At 42.6% G+C, this 23251-nt stretch overlaps 3 protein-coding genes across 3 annotated transcripts in view; 2 read left to right on the top strand and 1 right to left on the bottom strand.

The window, feature by feature from the left end:
• LOC109632470 (R-spondin-3-like) overlaps positions 1 to 23251 on the bottom strand; it is a 63830-nt gene that overhangs the window by 19628 nt on the left and 20951 nt on the right. The window lies entirely within an intron of this gene.
• Positions 7049 to 13845, top strand: LOC109632469 (very long chain fatty acid elongase 4). The gene is made up of 7 exons (XM_020091769.2): positions 7049 to 7329; positions 8816 to 8907; positions 9154 to 9341; positions 9774 to 9854; positions 11390 to 11561; positions 11695 to 11822; positions 12554 to 13845. Exons 2-7 carry the CDS (start codon positions 8841 to 8843, stop codon positions 12833 to 12835), a joined length of 918 nt encoding a protein of 305 aa, XP_019947328.1. The 5' UTR covers positions 7049 to 7329; positions 8816 to 8840; the 3' UTR covers positions 12836 to 13845.
• LOC109632467 (microtubule cross-linking factor 3-like) lies at positions 16419 to 22672 on the top strand. Its single transcript, XM_069515438.1, has 9 exons — positions 16419 to 16547; positions 16941 to 17693; positions 18357 to 18581; positions 18854 to 19012; positions 20268 to 20336; positions 20835 to 21104; positions 21183 to 21563; positions 21681 to 22343; positions 22479 to 22672. The coding sequence occupies exons 1-9, from the start codon at positions 16434 to 16436 to the stop codon at positions 22587 to 22589; spliced, it is 2745 nt and encodes a 914-aa protein (XP_069371539.1). The 5' UTR covers positions 16419 to 16433; the 3' UTR covers positions 22590 to 22672.

The raw sequence follows: 23251 nt of genomic DNA, 5'->3' as shown, positions 1-23251 counted from the left end.
ACCAAGGACAGATGATATCCACATTTGTAATTTGTATTTACAGCAATACCTTGCAAGCGCGCGAGCAGCATCAGTAAAAGTTCTCATGGAAATTCTCATGGTACACTGACTTGGAAAGGGAGAATGGTGCTGCTTTTTATTTCTATTCAATTTCTTGCTCATGTAGCTTTGGTGACTGACAGTCGCAGCTCAAATAATCAGAATCAGGTTGAAAAAGGTCAAGAGTAACGTTGAGCTGTTGGTCAGTTCAAAAATATTTAGAAGTCATTAAAAAACAGAATTATTAAATAAAATGATCAAGAATTCTGAACAGAGTTTGGTGTATTTGTAACAGCTATTCTGGCTCACAAAGCCAGGGATCGTGGGTAATATTAACTACTGAGTTGTGTTTCAGTTCAGTGAGTGGGACTACGCAGACAGCACATTGAAAGGCTTCAGAGTTTTTTCTATGTGAAAGTCCAACAGAAGCACATGTGGCTGAGGGGCTCTGTTGCTCAGCTAAAGTTACATAGTGTGTGCTTTATGTAAATAAGCAGGACTGATGGCATTTTTGTACAGTAGAAGCTATTTTGTGCCTCTACTGTAGAACAATAATGGAGAGTAGTCAGGAGAAAGGGCAGATCCAGTAAATGGCGATAATGCACCTTGATGCTGGTTACCATCCACCAATAAATGGAACAGACGAAGAAGAGAAGGCTAAAAAAAAAACAAAAAAAAAAAAACATGTATGAGACTCTAAATGATAAATAACTGAGTTCTCCTAATTTACTAAAGGATGATATTGGGTTTGAGTTGTGCGTCTTCAGTATTTAGTTTATCTTTAAAATGTATAAATGCTAATAAATTTAACAATGGCACTATAGAATTTACAATATAAGTTTCAATTTCACAGGAAGTAACCCTAGATCTACTATGTAGGCCATCTGTGTCCATTAACCATGTTCCCATTCTGGACATATTGCCATAGTCCTGTAGCAGCTGCAAATATAATTAGTCACCACATTTCACTGGAAATGCTTCATGTTGACTCCTGGTTTCCAGGCCACAGTGGTAGATCCCCTCCACTGGCTGCATATCAAACTTCTTGTAACTCTAAAACTGATCCAATTACTCTTGTTTTGTGCAGCCTTACTTGTTTTTTATGGTTTTGCATTACACCATCCAACCGTCCAAACATCCAACCATGCACTACGACAAAGGTTGCTCACCGAGTGGAGGGAGGGTGAGAAATAAAAACCTGAGCATCATATTTCCTGTCTTCATGCCAGTTCAGTGAACAGAGAGTACATGCTTCCAGCTAACCTTAGTCTACGGATGAAAAATGTTTTTCCGCTCAAGATATCGTCATACTTCTACGAAGTGTTCACATCAAGATCGCACATTCATCACATTCTGCCTAAGAGCCCATAAAGTGGGTTATGAGGAGCTTTTAACAGTGTTTTTAACAGCGCAAAGACTTCATTTGTTAATATACTGTAGATAGCTGAAAAATAAGTGGATTTTTACAAGTGGAGTTTAGTCATAGGGATCCAATGGCCACTGTTTGTGGTGAATATAACTAACCATGCTGACGTCATCATTGGGTTACAGAAAATGTATCACAGCCTCGTAATAATAAATGGTAATAGACGGATAAAACCCATTAACTTCTAACTATTTCACTTGGTTCACACGATGGTCTTCATATTGTTTTCTTCTCACTCTCTGTTATTTCACTGTGAATGCCGCGAGCCCCCTTTTCATTAAGTGCATGAAACAACAGTATTCTGGGATCACTGCATAGGTTACGCTCTATGGCTGAAGCCTGGACAAAGAATGTCATTCCTGGACGTGCAGCTTAGAGTCGAGAGTCGGGTTTCATCGGGAAAGAACGGGTGGGCCAGCCAAGTCGAGCCCCCACCCCCACCTGCAGAGCCACCAACCTGAGATCTCCCTCTGTATAACCTCTGTGGTTTGCACTCGATGGTGACTGACAGGCCGCACCGCAGGTAATGAAAATATTATAGAAGACCGTACGGTGACAGCAATAATCTAACTACCTCAGCAGTGGAGACTTTCACAAAAAGGGCGACCACACACAAACACATGCCCTGAAATAAAAAGTCCTCATTGTAGATATTGCTCCTTTTCTATCACAGGGTGTGAATGTTTGTTTTGCAAGCCTTAGGCTGCGGTCCCTCTACCTGTGATGAATGACAACACATTGAAGCGAGTTCATCTGTGTAGCATTCCTCGACTTAATTACTGAATACTTAAATATTTTTCACTCATTATGCATTTACTCTAATTATCTATAACAGTCGTCAGCGTGTGAGGATGGGTATATCCAGATCTGAATTCAAACCTGTAATTAAGGGTGTGCCGAGCCGATTCCTGCCCCACCTCACCACTGATATGCTTCTCATATTTAACTGAACTGATGCCTCAGAAACAATTTATACCACATATGGTTTAGTAAAGATTAAACTTAAGTGTACCTTGATGTAAAATCTAAATAATCACCTCATATGCTGTATATAACCTTTTTTAAACAGGTTTTCTTTGTTTATCGTGTTCGTTTGTGTTTAGTTTTCAGGACCAGTGCTCCATGTTCAGCCAACCTACCCTATATAAATAAAAGATTAGAGCATGTGTATGTGACTGTTTGACTCAGAGCGTTAATGGACATGTGACATGTGGAAGCCAATAAGAAGAAAAGAGAAGAGAAACTTTCTCTGAAAGACAGTGATGAAGGAAAAATGGACAGAATTAAGACAAGGAAAGCAAAACACGGAGAATTACAAGAGGAACAGGCTAAAGAAAGAAATGAAGCTAGGAAGGAAGGAAAGAAAACTGGGCCTTGAATTTTGTGCACGTGGGCACTTTTGACCACACACTACAGCAGGGGAGGCGTTCCCCTCACACAGAGGCCAACTGAGGACAAGAGCTTGTGTTTGAGTGTTTGAGAGTGTGTGTGTGTATGTTTGAGTGTACACATGAAGGGGATGTATAAATGTGTGCAGCTCCAGTTTTTATGACAGGCTGTAAAAGACCAGGTCTCCTCAAAAATGACACAGGCTTGTGACCTAATGCCCCATCCACTGAGTCGCTACAGACAGAGAGAGATCGCCAACAGAGTGAAGCCAGTTAAATCTCAGCTTGATGCATATGACTTTCAAATTAAAACCACATGACGGGACTCGAATGGAACAAACCCAATCCAGATTATACAGAAACCGGCAATTAGATACAAAAGGAGAAACTGTAGTTAAGGGGCAAGGGGGCACAAATTAATGCAGCGTGAGTACAGTTGTTAAGAGAAAATCGTTGGTGCACTATTCCACATATGCTGTAGTCATTGAGTTCCTCTTTAGGATGTGAGTGCATTGCGTAGACTTGACAGTCATCGCAAACCAACACACACACACACACACACACACACACACACACACAAACCATTGAGAAAAGTCTCAGAACCAAATCTCCTTAAGCCTGTAATTTCCTGGCGGCACGTGCAGAGACAGAGGCTGGACTCCAGAAAACATCTTCATGGAGATTTTTGCATCTGTTGATACAATGATCCATCGAAGTGTTGCTGGAGGTTTTCTGCATGTGTAACTATGTGCACACAGATACTTAATACTGCAAGAGTTTGACCTCCAACCTCTCTCGGTTACAGGAGTCTCGTGTGAAAGAAACTAACCCCCACAAATGCTGCAGCAGCAGAGTGTTTTGGAAAAGTGGTATTTCCCAAAAGACTTTTTTAAAACCGTGAGCAGCTCCAGAGGTATGTGGAAAATGGTTTGTCCCAGGTGGTTGGCTGTGAATGTGCCCTACAGAAGTACATTTTCCTCGCAGAGAGTTTGGCGGTTTGCTCACAGTGCGTTCCAGCATAAATCACAAGTTAATTTATCTCTGATGGATGCTTCGGGGGTGAGAGAAGAGGCGGCTGCGCTCTGGCATCCGCCGGGCTGGAAACTGAAATGTGTACCCTTTTGTGAAAATGGCGCTGCCAGATGTAAGATGAAATGTGACGAGCATGATAGAAGTGCGTGAGCGTAAAAGACAGTAAAAGGCAGTGGGTGGATTTTAAAGAAAAGAAGGAACAGACATGACAAGGACAAAATGAAAGAAGCCAGAGAAAGAAAAGAGGAAAAGTCAAAACAGGAAGTTCAGTCACCAACACATGACACTTAAATTCTACTATATAACCACTTGAACACATTAACACACAGATTTGCTATTCTTATTTGGACTTTGCACTGACTTTCATTCATTGTCCCGAACCTTAACCTAACGACAATTCACATATTTTCTCTAGCCTTAACCAGGACCTCAGAAATGAAGATTTGCCTCATTGGGACTGAGCTTTGGTCCCCATGAGGTCCACAGGTCCTGACAAGGTCTGTGTTTACACTGGAATATATCCCAAAGAGGTACACAAATGACTACACACACGCACACACACACGGAGTCAAACAGGCCATTGAAGAAAAACTCGACTGTTTTTGTTGTAACCACTGTTTTATAAGGTCTCTGGAAGTTGCCAGTACTTTCCAACATGAGAATCGAAACTCTGCGGTTACATAACTCACATGCTTCCCTAATGACTATATTGAAAATCGATGCAGCGCTCATTTTTAAATGTTTTGCAAATTTCAAATGGAACATAATACAAAAAACACTGCGGTGCCCTTTTCTTTAAAGAAGAGAATTTGTTTGGTGCGTTGTTTGATGTTTTGATGTTTTGATGCTGGAAATGTGGTAAAATGAATCCAAATATGACAAAATACTGTGTTTCCATCTTCATGCCTTTGTTCTCACTCTTGAAATCTTGTTCAACACATGTCCCTGATGTCATCTACTGCCCTTCTTATTTTTATACATATTCAAGCGAAATTTCTTCAGAATTTATGTTATAATACTGCTATTTTCATCATATTCAAACACCACTGGATCTTAGATAAGACATTACATATCAAACTCCCAATAGCTTTAGGGTACTGTACCATTATACTTTATTCTAATGTAGAATATTATAATGAATTTAATGAATATAACGATTGTAATAACCACTAATGATTCCATGTCTGTTTGCATTACATTGCAAAATAAGCATGATAATTTTACACATTATTGTCTCATTATGGAGAAATGGTGAATAAATGCCAAAAAGCTGAACATCCACAACTCAATGGGACTCGATATAAATGGAAAATCACATGAGCCGCACCATTTTTCAGAGAGACGCTGCCTCACTGTCATGAAGCTGGGAGTTGTTAACGCACGATCAGAGCTGTTCTAACATTAAGTATATTTACTCAGCCTGTAATGTGCAGCCAGCCCAACCCTGCAGGTTACACTCATGTGGTCAGTGGAACTACAGACCAGCAGTCAGGACATTTCTGATTATAGGACCACAAACGCGCCTCCTGCTCCATATGCCAAACCAAACCGGTTCACGGATATGAATGTGTCTTTATGTGTGTGCACGATGGAGGTGAGACCAACAGTGTGCAGACAGGCAGGTGGATCTCACAAGTTCCTCTATGTTTAACATTCACGTTCAGAAAGCTGCAAACTCCCCACATGGGGGTGCTACACATGCCAATCTCCACCACCTAAAGGATGGAAAAGTGACTCCAGCAGCACATAAAGAAACGCTTATATCCACAGAGGAAGCAACAGCTATGACAATATTTACACATGTGCAACCTGCAGAGAATGTAGAGGCAGCAGTTGGCCTGTAGATGGCGCATGTGGATTCCTCTACAATTATTACGGTTTTGTAATCAAAACGTTGTCACCATACAAACACTGCACTTGTGCCAAATGAAGAGACTGAATGAAAAAAAGTCCTCTTCCACACCAACTTTCTTCTCCAAAATCAGTTCGATCCTTGCTCATCCTCAGGCAGGGATGGGTAAGGATGCTAAGAAATTTAGGTTTTAGAGATAAGAACTACAAATACCATTATTATCGTGAAATTGCAACTTTTCTTGTCATGTTTGTGGTATGCAAACAGAAATCACATATTACATATATCATCATTCATGAACAGTTATGTCAATCATAGATTTCTTTGTGGCTTTGTATTGGGTTGATTTCACCGTCAGTGTGATCTTTTATTTGCTTTTTGTTTTTTTACCGGTAACAATTATGTTGTGTTGTTATATCACAGAAGTGTCTATATCGTTGTTACTGTATCCAGACCCTTTATTTTCTGAAATATACTGATGTATTATCCATTAGGGATTTGGTTCATGTGCGCTGACTGAATGAGAATGAGGTTTGGACCTCAGCAGGATAGATTTATGTCTTAGATTTGTGGGACATCAAGACATGCGTTCTTCTGACTTCTGACTCACCAGCACATAGGGACCTCTAACACACGGACACACACATGTTATATCCAGCTGGATCTGTTAAAGTAGCTCATGGAAAAGCAAAGTAACAGAGCAGATCCCTAAATGACTCTGGGAGAGGAGTGATGGAGCCTTTTCTAAATGAACCAGGGCCTCTGAAAAATGGCACAGTCTATGCCAAGCTGAGAAGACACTGGTTAGTTCATGAGCCACCAGGGCCTTTACTTTGTGCTTGTTATAGAAAATAAGACGATAAACTGTCAGTGACATTACAATAGGAACTGAATAACATCCATTGGCGGGATGAATGTTTACTTACTGTGACAGAATAAATCTGGGTTCCTCCAGAGAAACTTCTTCTCTGCTGAGGCTGTGCCAGAGGAGGACTGATATTTAGAGATGGCAGTTGACTTCCAGGGCCAACGATAGCTTGACAGCGCCATCTAGTGGGGTAACACAGGCAGGGACCAGCAACCTACAGGGAAAACATCTTGACGCTTCTATTCAAGATGTAGAAACGTGCGCTCCGCTTTTCATCCGTGACGCATCAATGTATTTAGATCTATTAGTTGAGAAGTTAGCTGGTTTATAGCAGGTTGAAGTCTGCAGAGGACGAACGAACGGAAGCACTTCTACCAAGCACCCTGCGCACGCGCAAAACACACGCACGCGAGACACACGAGTCGAATCGCGCATGCGCAGTGCCGCCCGGCTTCTCAGTGTCCTGGAGGCTGGGAGGGAGAAGATGATGCGGCTGAGCGCGCACGGACCGGATGCATAATTGGCCTAACGTAGTCATAGATTTTTGCCTTTGTCCATTTTTTTTGCCAAATTGCTCTTTAATGACGAACAATAACCGGAGCGGTGCAGAAAGTGACCAGCGGTGAGGAAGAAGAGGATAAAGAAGAGGATCTGAGCAGTGACTGAGAGGAGCTGCGCATCAAATTGCACCGGATGTCATTACACGCTGTTAAATATCCAGGACGTGAGTAGCGGCGTGTTTTTTCATCATTGTGTGTTTGTGTGTGCTGAATATTTCTTGAAGCGTCGATGGAAACACTTTGAACTGTAGTAAGGAGGCTAATCTAATTTTCTTCATCCGCTCTCAGCGCCCACCTGTTAAGTCTGCACAGTGCGTAAAAGCGCACGATAGAATTAACCAAAAGAAAAAGATTAAACGTCCGTTAAATGGGTTTATTTGCCTTTAAAATGTAGATTTGCTATGAATAAACTGTGCAATATGTAAGGTATTTCAATTTTTTAATTACCTAATGCTAAATTACAACGAGTGTTGATGTTTCAATTTGCAGGTTTAATCCTCACGTTTTCTCCATGGATGAGGTTTTTCTCAGCCACATGGCGCATGTAGACACATAACCATCAAACAGGCTTGTGGCTCGTTGGGCATTTGTACTTAGGCCTACATCTAAGCTCGTTGATCAATTGAATTTAAGCCTCTTGAGCGGTCCGAGCGAAACCTGCTGACACATGCGCCCCTTTCTTTGTGTGTGTGTGCGCGCAACACAAACCCGGTTTACCCTCTATATCTGATCCCCCCTCTGCCAGCACAGTCTATTATTACTACAGGGAGTCTTGCGAAAATAAAAATGTCCACACCCATGTCATGTGCAGCCACTGGGGCCGGAATACTCAGCACTTTCCTGTGCGGTGATCACTGATGGGCCGTAGCTACTGTGTGCTTAGCTATTACTAAATATTTAAAGGACAGCTGATCTGTCTGGATTAATTATAGATTAATATGTAGACACCTGCTGTCAGGGGGATAAGACGCCTCTGTTAGGTAATGATGCTCATCTATCTATCCATCTATCAATCTTTCTATCTCTTGACAATGATGGAAGAAAAATTCTGATCTCTAAAGTAAAAGTAGAAATAGTCCATTGCAAAATAGAGTCCTATTAGTCAGTCTGATAAGTAAAATACAGTCATGATGTTATGGTTGCTAAAATGTTCTATCAATCTATTTATATATTCATCCATCCATCAACAATGTTTAAGTTTAATGTTCTATCTATGACAGAGAAAAGGAATTTGCTCGATACACTCCATCCCTGGTCCGTCCCATTTCCTACAATTATCTCAAACTGTTGTGACTAAGCAGCAATCATCTGAATCGATGGAAAGTGAATTATGATCCTGGGGAGGTTAATGTTACCATACTGTTTCAGATGAGGAGGCCTAATTAGACATTTACAGCAAATGCTGGAAAGAGTATAACAGCAAATATTTGTAAAAAGTGTTATGTTGGGGTTCAGTCCATCATGGGCATACATCACTGTAGAGATTTATGTTTCAGTCATTTACAAAAGCATGTGTAATTAATACTGAGCGCACAACATGTGTAAACACTAGTTCCTCATGCTATCGGTTACACTGGCCTACGTATGGCCTGTAATTTAATTTGGTGGTCCTGACTCACTTTCTCTCTCTGTCCTTTTTTCCTGCTGCAGCATAATCAAGACCAAAGGCAGAGCCATGGAGGTTGTAACACATTTTGTGAATGACACTCTAGAATTTTACAAATGGAGCCTTACTATAGCAGGTAAGATCTTTACATGCACTCGTGTTGAACATTGTGACTCTTCAGATTCAGGCTCGTTTCAAACTACGATCTGTCATCATAGTTTCACAATCTTACCGTTCCTGTATCTTTACAATTAGACTGAGGTGTCAAAAAATGTGCGTATGTGAGTTTGATAATCACATTTGGGACATTTCCAGTTGCCATCCTCTCCCTTTATTCCCCATGTTTTCCCACTACTGACATTAACCCCTATTTTTCCTCCAGACAAGCGGGTGGAGAAGTGGCCGATGATGTCATCTCCGCTCCCCACACTGGCCATCAGCTGCCTGTACCTGCTCTTCCTGTGGGCGGGGCCTAGATACATGCAGGATCGCCAGCCCTACACTTTGCGGAGGACTCTCATAGTCTACAACTTCAGTATGGTTGTGCTCAACTTTTACATCGCCAAAGAGGTCAGTGCCACAGTGGTTTTCATGATTAAATACATTTGCCCATGAATGCAACACACAGGATTTATAAACTGCAATCCTCATAAATGCGAGTAGAAGTCAAATTAGATTTTCCTTATTCATCGAAGAACCACTTGCCCTCATAGATAAGCTGTTTTAACTCAAGCCTCTCAGCCACAGTTTAGTGAAATAACAATATGTGCCCACAAATCAGCAGCAATTGCAGAGCAGAGTATTGAACTGACCCTAAAAAGAGTATTATCGAAAACTCAACCACATCAAGGAAATATTGTTGCAAACATCCTTTAGTGTTGTCATCTTACTTGCTTGAAAAAGAGCAAGTAAATAGGGATTATTTGTGCTCACTGCAGCAGTTGTTGGGGTTAGAACATGATTCCTCTCAACCTTGCCCTGTCTTTTTGTTATTGTCCTCAGCTCCTAATAGCCACCAGAGCAGCAGGCTACAGCTACCTCTGTCAGCCAGTCAACTACTCAAATGATTTCAATGAAGTCAGGGTAAGTTCACTCACTCACGCACGCACGCACGCACGCACGCACGCACGCACGCACGCACGCACGCACGCACGCACACACACACACACACACACACACACACACACACACACACACACACACACACACACACACACACACACACACACACACACACACACACACACACATACACACACACACACCTACACATTTATCACTGAGGACAGTCATTGACATAATGCATTCCTCAACCCCTTACCCTAACCCTTACCATCACAACTAAATGCCTCACCCTAACCCTAAAACCAAAACCCAACCAAACCTAAAAAAAAACCAGAATTTGTGAAGACAAGCCAAAATGTCCTCTCAAAGTACAAATTGGCATTTATATGGCTTTCTCTGTAGTGTTTATAGATTGTTTTTGTCAGGGGTTAAATGAGGAAAAAGACAGAGGGAGGATTTAGAGGTAAAAGTTTACTTCTTAGTGATTTTAGGACAAAGAGGGTGTGGCCCTGCACTCAGGGAGGAGGAGTAGATCGGTCTTGCCACCCTAAAGCTCCACCCCCATCTCAGGGCTTTCCTTTTAATGATGGCATTACTGTGAGATCAGAGATGCCATGGTGTCATGGCTTAGAGAGCAGCTGCGTACGTGTGTGTCAGACAGGGTTAAACTGCAGAAAACACAGAGAGAAGACTTGTTGGCCTGTTTGGTTTCCAGGTCTTTTTCACATCATTTTAGAATTTAACTGTAATTTAACTGAATTGAAAATCGTCATCTAACTGTTAATGTGACTGTTCATTCACAGATATAGAGACGTGAGGCAAGGGATTCACCTCAATGGTTGTAGCTTTAGGCCGGAGACATACTTGCTTTTGACTACACGTACACAATGGTTGTGCACATCCTCAAAAAGTAACGCTATGCCATATTTACGAAGGCTTGAGTCATCCTGCACCAACAGCAGGTTTGGTTCCGACCCAGCCCTTTGCTGCATGTCTTCCCCACTCCCTCCGCCATTTCATCCACACACTGTCCAATTTCAATTTCTCACTTTGGATGAACAAGAGAAACAAAATTGACATTGTTACGACTTCATTGATTTAAGGACCTCACATGATCGCTTTTTTTGCCACAATCTCAGAAGTAACTACACAGGCTAACATCTTCCAGTGTTGCCATGTTTATTTACCCAATACAAATCAGGAAGTTCGATACAGTTTGAGTTCTCTGGTGCGCCCTCTAGTGGGGTACTCAAGTGACATGCGTAGTAGGCTACATTTTGTTTTGATTTTGATTTTGAAATGTTTTTAAAAAGCATTATATTATTTACTGCTTGGCGTTAGTCACAGATGTAATCATAAAAACAGCTCTCTGTGTTGGGGTAATTATTAGCAGAGTTTCACTTTACAGGACTGGACTCAGACAGAGGCTGGAAAGAGATTAATCTGCAGGAGTGTGTGGTTACATGTCTGCAAATTGTATTTACAGACTTAGGCTGTCATCTATCAAAGGTGTCAGTGTCTGTGATCCACTCTCCCCTTTTTCATGTCTGTAGATAGCATCTGCTCTGTGGTGGTACTACATCTCCAAAGGAGTGGAATTCTTGGATACAGCCTTTTTCATCCTGAGGAAGAAGTTCAACCAGGTCAGCTTCCTCCACGTCTACCATCACTGCACTATGTTCATCCTGTGGTGGATTGGCATCAAGTGGGTGCCCGGTGGACAAGGTGGGTGAAAGGAACCCGAGCTGATAGTTTAATCTGATTGATCTTCGTTTATATTGATTGGCCATTAGCTGCATGCCAACCAGTAGTAACACGACCACCGTCACATCTGATACAAATGTAACTATTTCCACAGCATGTTTTGGGGCAACCATCAACTCTGGCATCCATGTCATCATGTACGGTTACTATGGCCTGGCAGCGCTGGGTCCTCAGATGCAGAAGTACCTCTGGTGGAAAAAGTACCTCACCATTATTCAGATGGTAGGTATTACTATATAGATATATTTCACTGTGTTCTGTGGGCACAGAATTGTGGAAATATATTTTTTTACAGATGTTATTTTAGAATATAGGACAAGATGTTGAATATCCTTGTACGTTTGAAGGTTTTCTGGACAATTTAAGTTACCAACTTCCAGTAGCTGTTAGCAGGTGTTAATTGCCACCAGCAGACGTTAGGGACATAATCTCAGTTGTGCGCCTTAGCGTCATCAAGTGTTTTGGCCCTGTAATCAACGATAAAGGCCGAACTGGAGGGTACGCTGAGGCTAAAGGTAAATCTGACCGGCTTGTATGGCAGTACTATGAAAGCCATGTGGCAGTAGATCAGGGTTTCTATGCTATTCCAGAATTTAGGACAAGATGGAGAATATCGCTTGTAAATTAGCCGATGTTAGTGATCCCCAGCAGATGTTAGGGACATATCTTCATTGATTTAGCCCTGATTCTACTGGTGTACTCGTTCAGTCATAATATTGCAGTATAGTCATAGACAAAATTGGAAGCACTAGAAAAAGACATATCATGGTATTTTAGCTGTTATATTGTTTGACACCAATGTTTTACGGAGAAGCAGTTGTGAGAATTCGTAGCTTGTTACGTCATATAATGTACATATGTTTTAAGGACTGTCTATAATGTGTATCAAAGGAACTTTTTTCTTGTGTTGCGAAATTATTCCATTATTTGACTTAATTTTGTGTGTTCAACAGATCCAGTTCCACGTGACCATCGGCCATGCCGGCCACTCCCTATACACCGGCTGTCCATTCCCCTGCTGGATGCAGTGGGCTCTGATCGGCTACGCTGTCACCTTCATCATCCTCTTCGCTAACTTCTACTACCACGCTTACCGGGGAAAACCCTCCTCCTCGCAAAAGAAAGGCAAGCCTGTAGCAAACGGCACCTCTATGGTAACTAACGGTCATAGTAAAGTGGAGGAGGAGGAGGATAACGGGAAAAGGCAAAGAAAAGGAAGAGCGAAAAGGGAGTAAAAGAAGGAAGAGGGGCGTGCTTGGTGATAAAGAGAAAGAAAGGCCAGAGAAGAAGGAAGGGTGGGAGTAAACGAGAGTTCAAACCAGACCATAATCCCTGCTAATAATGTAGACGGATGTGATTTGTGACCAACTGCAGGAGGTGAATGGGTAGCTCTGTGTGATTGTGGGTGTGTCTGTAATGGGTTCTGGTTTTGAAAGGAAGAGGGGGGTGTTGGTTTTCTCCATAACAATTTTTTTTTTTTAATCAAGAAAAAGCACGTAGGCTCCGTGCTCGTCTGTCCAGCTGTGTTTTGGACCGTGATAGGACCAAAGGACCTATAACCTGCTCAGCATCCACTATCTTATCAACCAAAGTTCACCTCCAACTTTTGTACTCTGGATTCCAGTGTTGTTTTAACTGAAAGCTTAAATAGTCTTTAATATCGCTGATTTATTTTCTAGTGCTCTAAGAGTTGTAATGGTTTTAACTACAAAAAGAACAAGAGAGGTTTATACCAAAGATTTTCCCTCCGTTTCGGGGGAAATGTTTACGAATATTTAGAGTTGAACAAAGGTAGCGAATAAAAAAAAAATACATTTCAAAATTCTCACATCTGCCACCAGTCCAACATGTGTCAGACTTTACACTCCTGTGCTGTCTCGACCTGATATAACTCTGCTGCATTGACATAATGACATGCTATTTTCTTTGTGTTCATTGTGAATTAAAAAAAACTTGTTTAAAGGGGAGGGGGTGGTAGTTTCTTATAGAATTAATGCAAATGTGTGGGTATATTTGTTATAATACATGTTTTTTGTGTGGGTCCTCATGATTTATTTCTTTTTTGCTGTGCGATGTAGCCGAGGTGCGGGAATAAGAGCGTTGTCTCACTGCCACGTAGGACTGAAGGGAAACTCATCCTGATCCTCTTTTTTTTAATTAAAAAATGTTAATTTAAAATAAAAAGTGAATCAGCTTCTGGCTGCACATGTAAGTGAAATAAAGACCAGCACCCCATAAACTATGATTGTGTGTCTTTGTGTTTGCTTTTGGTGTGAAAAGCAACGTTGTACTCCCTTCTATTCCTCCATCTTGCTTTCTTCCATCCTGGGGTCTAAAAGGACATAATAGCTAATATAGGTGTGTGTGTGTGTGTGTGAGAGAGAGAGGTAGAGGCAGGGCTGCGTCTTTGGCCTGTCCAGACAGATCTGCCCTAATCTTTGGTGGTAAATTGGCTTTAGCTCCAAAAGAGCTTATTTCCACGTCACTCCAATGAGTTACCCAGGAAAGCAGGTCACTGGAAGAGAAGCCTCAGCTAATCTGCCACCAGGTTGCTGCTGCTCTCAAACTGTATGGATTAGTTAACATTTGGCTTGATGGAGTGCCCATTAACATTACTACACTACAAGTCTTTTCATATGATAAAAAAAACATCCTGCAACGTCCAAATATTAGTTAATTAATTTGTTTTGTACAAGACACTGATATTTACTGACTCATTCAAATGTCAGAACTGTACTCTTGTCTCATTCACATCTCATTTCTTTTTTCTTTCACACACTTTATCTTTTTCTTCCTTCGCTGGGAAAAACCCACAAACGCCCATTGCTCTTTGACTGTGTTGTGGATTAACTAATGGCATGTGTTTAATTATTTATCCACTATCATACTCAGTCTGTTGTTCTTGATACCTCATGTCTCAGGCTGCAGAATCCTTTTCTTTCCCAGCAAATGCATTTAGTGTACAAGTTCTCCTCGTTTACTCATCTTTCCCTCACCCACTTTTTCCCACTTCTTCCTCCCTCCATCCTGCACAACCTTTTTACGCTGCCCTGTCTTATCCAGGAGCACGTCTCTTTCCACCCATGGCAGTGTGGTGGAGATGGAGGGTGGAGTTGTGAATGATTGACTGGATGAGATGAGTGAGATGAGGTGCATTTGTCCTCCTCAGGGACACAGAGAGATCTAAGCCAGGGAACTAAGAGGATTTCAGAGGACCAAGGCTTTTCTATCAAAGGCGTTTGGCAGAGGTCACTATAACCCGCATCGGTGCTGCTGAAGGAATATGTGAATATATGTGCACAAACTCACCATGGAGTTCAGGAACATCCATGATTAACCCTCAACACTTTGATATATAATTTAAATAAATCTTATTCCTTTGCAACAATTTAAGGAAACAATCTTGGTGTAAAATAAATTATTGGTTCCTAAACTTGCCATTCTGTCCCTGTCTTTAATAAGATGGCAAACTTATATATAGGTCTATCATCTGACAGTGGACAGACCTGTCCCGTCCTCTGAGCGAGCCGGTCTGTTAGAGGGTGAAGGGTCAGTTTGCAGGGGTTAAATCCTCGCAAACCTGACCCGTCACTCACTCATCTCATTAGCAATTATATGACTAAGGAGCTCATTCTAGCCTAACAGAGTGGAAACAGTCAGCGTTTTACTGGCTCCCCCATCTGTGTGGGACAGATTGCCTACAGAGCTTGTGCTGAGGTGGTTCATGTGTGGAGAGACCACCCTCTGCTGGTGCTGACTGTAGCTACTGTTTTACATCTGGGAAGCAGAGACAAATGAAATTAGGGACACTTTATGTGATTTCTGCAAAAACAATTGGTGAGACATGCCACATGTGCACACTTGAGGAAATAAGAATCTTGACAGTACTTTGAAAGTGTTGCTACTGACTTCAACCCTCTGCCAATCAGGAAAAGCAATAACATAATTTTCAGTGAGTATATTTAGGTTTTAGGTGAAGCAACAAGAGAGTCTTCCCTTTCTCGAATGGTGTTTTCTTACATTTTGAAATATATCCTGAACTTAAGCTCCAAGATTCATACTTGACTGTTGAAGTTAAAAGAAAATCGAACTGGAAAAAAAACAACCACACTAACCCAAATATCATATACTAATTAAAGCCACGAGTTCTATCTGAAAGCTCCAGTAACTGGATTTAATTAAACATTTTAACTCCCGAATCATGAATAAGGTGAATATATTAATGGATATATCAGACAAAAATATTAATTATATCCATTGACATTTGCAAAAGAAACCTTATGATGATACAAATATTGTATACAAATACTTTGTTTTACCATAGCTTTCTCCTGATGTGTTTTTACCTTATGGTTGTTTTGTCTCATCCTGCTGTCTTAATTTTGTTTAAAACTAATACTTATACTGCAAATACTAATGATAATACTAATGCTAATACATTGTATTTGTATAGTCATTTTAAGTCTAGTGCTATATAGATAAAATGTATAATGAAGTTTCAAGTTTGATTTGTCATATGCAAGTTAACAAGGAGTCAACAGTAAAATTAAAGGTGTTTGAGAAGAAGAAGCCGGTCAACTCAGCAGTGCAATAGTTAAATTAAAATAAAAGCAAGGTAGAAAGAGCTGACTTTAAAAAAGTCAAAAACAATACAATACAAAACTATGTAAATTCAAAGGTGCAGTGGGACATTTGTTGCAATTGAAGTAACAAGGAGTGTGTGTGAATGATTATGAATATTCAATGTAATCTTCAGAAAAGTGGTACAAGGTCTGAACTGATTCTGTATTTGTCAAACTTTTGCAGCCAGTTTTAGCAGCACTGTGGTTTGTTATGGGTTGGAGGTTACTTCCTGGTTTGACGTATGTCCTTACATCAGATGACCCGTGCCCCTGCAGTGCCTGGTGGTGCCCTCCCTGCCTCAGAGCATCCCTGCACAATGCTGCGGTAAGAACTCATTATGAAGAGCTCTCTGTGAACAGCCATTATTTGTATATGGTTAGAATGATGACAAGTATGTGTTATTCTAATTAAATCTGATTGCTCCAATGGGAATCAGTCCATTATTTATGGTTCTGTGTAAAACAAACAGGCCTCAAACCTCCCACCTTAAAGATAGGCCATGGGTCAGGATGAGAGAAAGTCTTAGGGAACAGCGGCATCTAGTGGTGTAAATGCTGACAGCATCTTCTTCCCAATAGAATTTCTATCTATGTAAATGGAAAATAGTTCGAATTAATCCAAATTGTGCAAAAGAAATAATCTGCGTCCTCTGCACAGATTATTCTTTATGTTCCTCTGTTTGAAACTACACGTGTGTGGTTCGTTTTAACGCTGCAGAGGATGAAGTCTGCCGCAGGCGGCGCTGCAGATCCTCCAACAGCATCATCAGACAATAACGCAGGAAGGAGGAGGAGGAGGCAGCAGCAGCATCGGGCTCCCTCACCGGCTACAGCCCAGGAAGGGGCCACCAAGCGAGCCTCCATTCACCCAGGCAGGTGCAGGTCTCCTCTCACCGCGGGAAGGAGCAGCGACATCGGGGTGAAGGAGAGCCAGAGGGCCGCTGACGAGAGGGAGAGGGAGCCCGAGAGCCGCGGCTCGGCAGCTGTTCAGCCCGATGGTGCTGAAGCTGGTGTAGTGACTCCGAGCAGGGCGGATGCTGTCGTGGAAGATCCGGCACATCCTCCATCACCAGCCCGTCGCCCCGCTTTACACCCATCCCGCGTTGACGGCGACTCCGGCCAGCGTTTGCTGTCGTCTGCCTCCCCGGGGAAAGTGAAACAGGCAGGCGGGGGCATCCACCACCGGGGGAGAGGCGGCTTGTCAGCGGGAGGCTTGTCAGGCCTCGGTTTGGGTTTGTGGAGAGGTAGATGCTTACAGGCTGAGCTGATCCACTTCCATCTGCACAAGAGACTCAAGAGAAGCGCTGCGAGGATGCAAACCAAGGCGGACAACGCTGGGAGGGAGGAGGCCGCTCAGGGAGAGCCGGAGCCGGCTGCGGAGGCCACAGAGGCGGGGTGCGTGACACAGCAGGAGGACCAGGCCTATCTGGACGAGATGGAGAGGCTGCTGGATGAAAACGACGATCTCAAGGTTTGATGAGTTTTTATGTGGCCTAGTGCTCTGTCATCAGCTTGAAATCATAGGAAATATAGTAGACATTCAACGTAGAAGGTCATAGTGGGCCACATTTTATTAGATTAGCTTAAAATGTTTGTATTTTAGCCTTTAAAACCATTTATTCTTGACTGTAGTTTAGAATCGAGGTATCATTGCTAATTGCATCAATCCAAATACACAGGTTAATTTTTCCTTCATGCTTTGTGTCTTCACCAGGAGTTTAAAGCTATGATCTTAACTGAAAATGCACTGGCTGCATACAGATAACTAATTGTACTGATATTGATCTGATGGAATCAATGATGTGTTCAGAAGGGGCCACTGACAGAGCCAATAGCATGTATGTAAAATTGGCTTGTTGGCATTTGCAAGATATGTATGTGAAATACATTCAAGCAAGGTAAAATCATGCAGCCGACATCCAGAAATACTTAAAATTCAGATTATGGTGTGTTTTTATGTAGTTGACTATATTTGACTCATGTTCAAAACATCCATTACCCCATCTGTGTTAAAAGTCAGTTTTTAAAATAAAAAAAACAGTAGGGATTATCCACAGCTACTCTAAATCTCAATTTTATATGTCACATAATGCAATTTGGACACAAACAGTAATCTTTGCTGTGGTCCCACCAGTGTGAGATTGAGGAGATGAGGACCGAGATGGACGAGATGAGGGACACGTTTTACGAAGAAGACACTTGTCAGCTGCAGGAGATGAGGCGTGAGCTCGAGAGAGCCAATAAAAACTGCCGGATCCTGCAGTATCGACTGAGGAAGGCTGAGAGGAAGAGGCTGCGCTACGCCCAGACGGGAGAGATTGATGAGGAGCTGCTCAGGAGTCTGGAGCAGGACCTGAAGGTGGAGAGGGGAGGGGAGGCTGCTTGACTCCATGTGTCTGTGTAGATACAGTTTGCGAGGGATCTGGATGAGTTTTTGTCCCAAAGATGTGTCATTGCCACCAGCTAAGACAGACCAAAATAATTATAGCTCAAGTCCTGTGCTTTTTAGCTATGAATTATTCCTGTGAAATGTGGATAAAGTATGAATACCACAAAAACCTGCTGTTTCCGGCAGGTAATGCATATTATCCCGTGGCCGTTTTCAGTTGAATCACATTACGATGCCTGCAGGTGGCGAAGGATGTGTCCGTGAGGCTGCACCACGAGCTGGAAAAGGTGGAGGAGAAACGAACCAAGACGGAAGAGGAGAATGAAAAACTGAGGCAAAAACTCATAGAGGTGGAAGTGACCAAACAAGCTCTGCAAAATGAACTTGACAAAACCAAAGAGGTAAATAAACACTGACCCACATCCACCTACATCACATCTATTACCTAGAGTGGCACTCAGTAGAGCACCAACCTCCACCAAGTTCCGACAGTCCTTCAACTCACTTCATCCCAATTTTTATTGGGATCTGCACCAAATTGAACAAACTTAAAAATATCAGTTCCCTCCCTATCAGCATGTCTCTGCCGGTTTTTTTTCCTCGAGATCTATGTATCATTCTCTGACAAATCAACAAAAATGTTGAAAAACACAATATCGCGCAATTTCAAAGTGGAAAAAAATGTATGCATCTGCAACAAAATTCAATGACTTCTTTCTGGGGACATGCCCCACCTCTCAATAAAATTTGAATGGTAACTGGTTGAGTAGTTTTTGCGTAATCCTGCAAACTATTACACAACAAACACAAATGAAAACCTCCTTGGTGGGTGTTAAAGCCAACAAGGTTACTGAAGTGAATTGCATGTACGTTAACACTGTGTAATGCCAACAAGAGATGTTCCGCTACCACTATCAGAAATGCCTCCCATACTGCGAGTAGTAGCATATCTTTATGTACGGATCTGAAACCATCATTAAAGAAGCCTATATTAGTTTCACACAGAAAAATGCAAAATAATTTTCTTTACCCAGGAATCACTTCTACTTTGCTGCTTGAAAACTGTATTGCCACTGAAAAGTACTGTTTTCAGAAAGTCAAAGAAGAACCGATTTCCGGTAATGTAGCATTAGTAAAAGCTAGCTCAAATATTAGCGATTTTTCAGTATTTCACACTGGAAAGTCCCACAAGCAAAACAGTGGTGCTAGTGTCGCCAATCACAACACTAGCAATAGGCCATACAACAATGACCACAATCATACAGCTTTTAAAATACATTGTATAAGTTGTCAATATCAGCTCATACGCAAAGGCCAGGGGTTGGTACTGGGAAGGGAAGAATGGTATCAGAACATCTCTAATCTAAACCCAAATGTCCTCACATGGTGCAGACTTATATTGCAGTTCCGTCCCACTATGAGAGACTAAATGAGCATGAGACACAGAGACACTGGCTGTTTGTTATGGCTGTCTACCTTATCAGTAAGGTCATAGCAAACCCAGAGACACAGTGAGCTATCCTTTGTAGAAAATTACATTTGAGTGTGGTCTGTGTACAGAAGCATGGCCTAATAGAGCATCACAAATCACACGTCCAAAAAAAGCAATTTAGAATTCAAACACAAGTTTTTCCATTCACTGTTCTCTTCTAATAGTCTCAGAAGAGAAGAGGAAGCAAAGATGTCCTGAAGACGGATAAGAAAGCAGCACAGACTCCTACTGAGGTGAGATGTCATAACTAATAAAGTTTAGTTTCTTCTCTTGTTTACACATATTCTAAAGTAATAGAGGAAATTAGTTCCTATTTATCTCAGATCCACCTTTGTGAAGTTTTGTTGTGCAAATCCAGTTCAACAGATATATGCATGTTGAATAAAATCCTTAGATCCTGCTGGTTTTGCTCACATCCTTATGTAATGTCCTTTTGTCAGATATTACATTTTTCACAACAGGCCAAAGCAAGTGCTCCAGTCATTTGGAAGAATATTTAAATCAAAGCACAGAGTTTGCATGAATCCAGCAGCTTAAGAGTTAGGAAATGTCAAACAGAGATAACGTTTTTTGGCTCAGAAGCGTGGTGGCACAAAATCTTCTCTTTAATCTTAAGTGCTTCTGTCTTTATGTCTTATTGCATTGAGCGACCCTCTGAACTTTAGGATTAAGTTTCTATTTATATTTAATTCAATTTAAATACACATTAGTTTTTGCTCTCTGTGCTCCAGGAGGACAACGAGGACCTCAAGTGCCAGCTAGCATTTATCAAAGAGGAAGCCGTGCTCATGAGGAAGAAGACTGCCAAGATTGACAAAGAGAAGGACCGACTGGAGCAAGAGCTGCAGAAGTACCGCTCCTTCTATGGGGAACTGGACAGCACCCATCCTAAGGGAGAGGCTGGGGGACCACCCACCACCCGTGAGTCCGAACTGAAGCTTCGGCTCCGCCTGGTAGAAGAGGAGGCCAACATCCTTGGGAGGAAGATAGTGGAGCTGGAGGTAAGAGTGGACAATGCTATGTGGGATTTTTGAATGGAGGTGATTTGATATTTTAACCACTCTCCCTCTTTCCCACAGGTTGAGAACCGAGGCCTGAGGGCCGAGCTCGATGACCTCCGTGGTGAGGGAGAGGGAGCCGGGAGCTCTGAGAGTGGGGTGATGGGTGGGCCGGGCGCAGGGCGAGGCCTGGGGGATGATCTGACGGAGCTTCGACAGCAGCTGCAGCTGGTGGAGGACGAGGCTGAGCTGCTCAGGAGGAACCTGGCTGATGCCGAGGACCAGAACAAGAGGGTGACTGCAGAGCTGAACAAGTTACGGTTCAAAGCGGGAACCCACGACGGGGGCAGCAGGCACGGCGGAGGAATATCAGGGGGGTCGGGGATTGATGTAGCAAAGGCAGAAGCCCTGCAGGAGGAGCTGAAGGCAGCGAGGCTACAGATTAATGACCTCAGTGGAAAGGTATGATTATACTGGTTATATTAGAAGACAAGAATATCCGAAAGCCAGTTAATGCTGATGTATAATCATGTAAAAGTCTGATTACAAAATGTTGTTTCTGCGCATCTCTTTCTTCAGGTAATGCAGCTGCAGTACGAGAACCGTGTGCTTCTCTCCAACATGCAGCGTTATGACCTGGCCTCCCACCTCTCCCTGCGGCCCAGCCCACGAGACAGTGACGCAGAGAGCGATGCTGGTGGTGCAACAAGCGGCCGCCGTGAGAGCGATGAAGACTCCTCCTCCTCCCGCCTCCTCCCACCCCACCGCAAACGAGAGGGCCCTGTGGGCGGGGAAAGTGACTCGGACGAGGTCAGAAACACTAACGGCAGCAGCCGTTGCCTGACACCCACGCGGGGCCTCTACACGCCCACCGGGCCCGAGGGCGCTGCCTCCTCTCCATTGGCCCGCTTTCTACCTAGTGGCCGGTGCAGCCTGCGAGACAGGCAGCAAATGATTGACATCCGCATGGAAGCAGAAAGGCTCATTCGCACCATCGACCGGCTCATTGCAGACACGGCCACTATCATCTCAGAGGCGAGGGTTTTCGTTTCTAATGGCGACCTGATGCTCGGGAGAGCAGGGGACGAGGGTGGGGAGGAAGATGGGAGCAGGATCAGGGAACACGAGTTGCTGTATCGCATTAACGCACAGATGAAGGCCTTCAGAAAAGAGCTGCAGGCCTTTATAGACAGACTGGAAGTGCCGAGGCTGGAGGACAGAGATACAGAGGAGCCACTGTCGGTGAGAGAAAGACTTAAGATGAATATGAGTTTCATGATGGCTTTTGTCTCATACAATTCAATGCTGACTCTGTCTCCTCCTTTTTCTCATCTAAACCAACCTGTCTCTTTTCACCCGTTATGGTTTGTCACCCAGATGTTCCAGCCCATCATTTTGCTCATCCTCATACTCGTGTTATTCTCGTCCCTCTCTTACGCCACCATCTTCAAACTAGTCTTTCTTTTTACTCTTTTCTTCGTTCTGTGATGTGCATCTCCCTCAATTACATCATCCCTTGTTTGTTTGTTTTTTATTTGCGCTGTTGATTTCCTCTCCTCCCCACATCATTTGTTGCCAAGGTAACCAAAAGCACAGAAAAAAAGCTCAGCACTTTCCGCAGCTGCATTCACATTCAAGGAACTGTGACAAGGTTCAACACTGGAGACGACATTACCCATAACACACCACTGTCTGCTTTAGTCCCTGGAGAAGGTGAGTTACAGTGTGGATTTGTTTCAGGATATATTAAAATAAATAAACAAAAATATGAAATGTTTGATTTAATTATAGTATTATAATTAGGGGCACACCAGAACTCAAACCACATGGAACTTACGGATTTGCATTCTGAAATTAAAAACATGGAAGTTAGCTTGTGGTTACTTCTGCGATACGGTCTCTATACTGCCCCTACTGTTCGTATGTGTATTGCAGCTTGTGGACATGAAGCGTTCATTTCTAAGGACAGCTGAGCCGCACCATGATATACGATTGAAAGCCATGAAAGCTGGTGGACATTTAAATTGCGATCATGTAATAAAATAATCAGCTATGGGCAAGAAGTCTACAGTGTAAACATCTATGAAGCTGTGGGATTTAGAATTCAACAAGGTTTACATTGAGCTTTAAGGTCACACGAGTAGAGGGAG

This window comes from Paralichthys olivaceus, chromosome 19 (assembly GCF_024713975.1).
Source record: "Paralichthys olivaceus isolate ysfri-2021 chromosome 19, ASM2471397v2, whole genome shotgun sequence".
In the NCBI taxonomy this organism is placed as follows: domain Eukaryota; kingdom Metazoa; phylum Chordata; class Actinopteri; order Pleuronectiformes; family Paralichthyidae; genus Paralichthys; species Paralichthys olivaceus.
The sequence above is the reverse complement of the archived record's forward strand: the minus strand, read 5'-3'. Positions and strand labels throughout refer to the sequence as shown.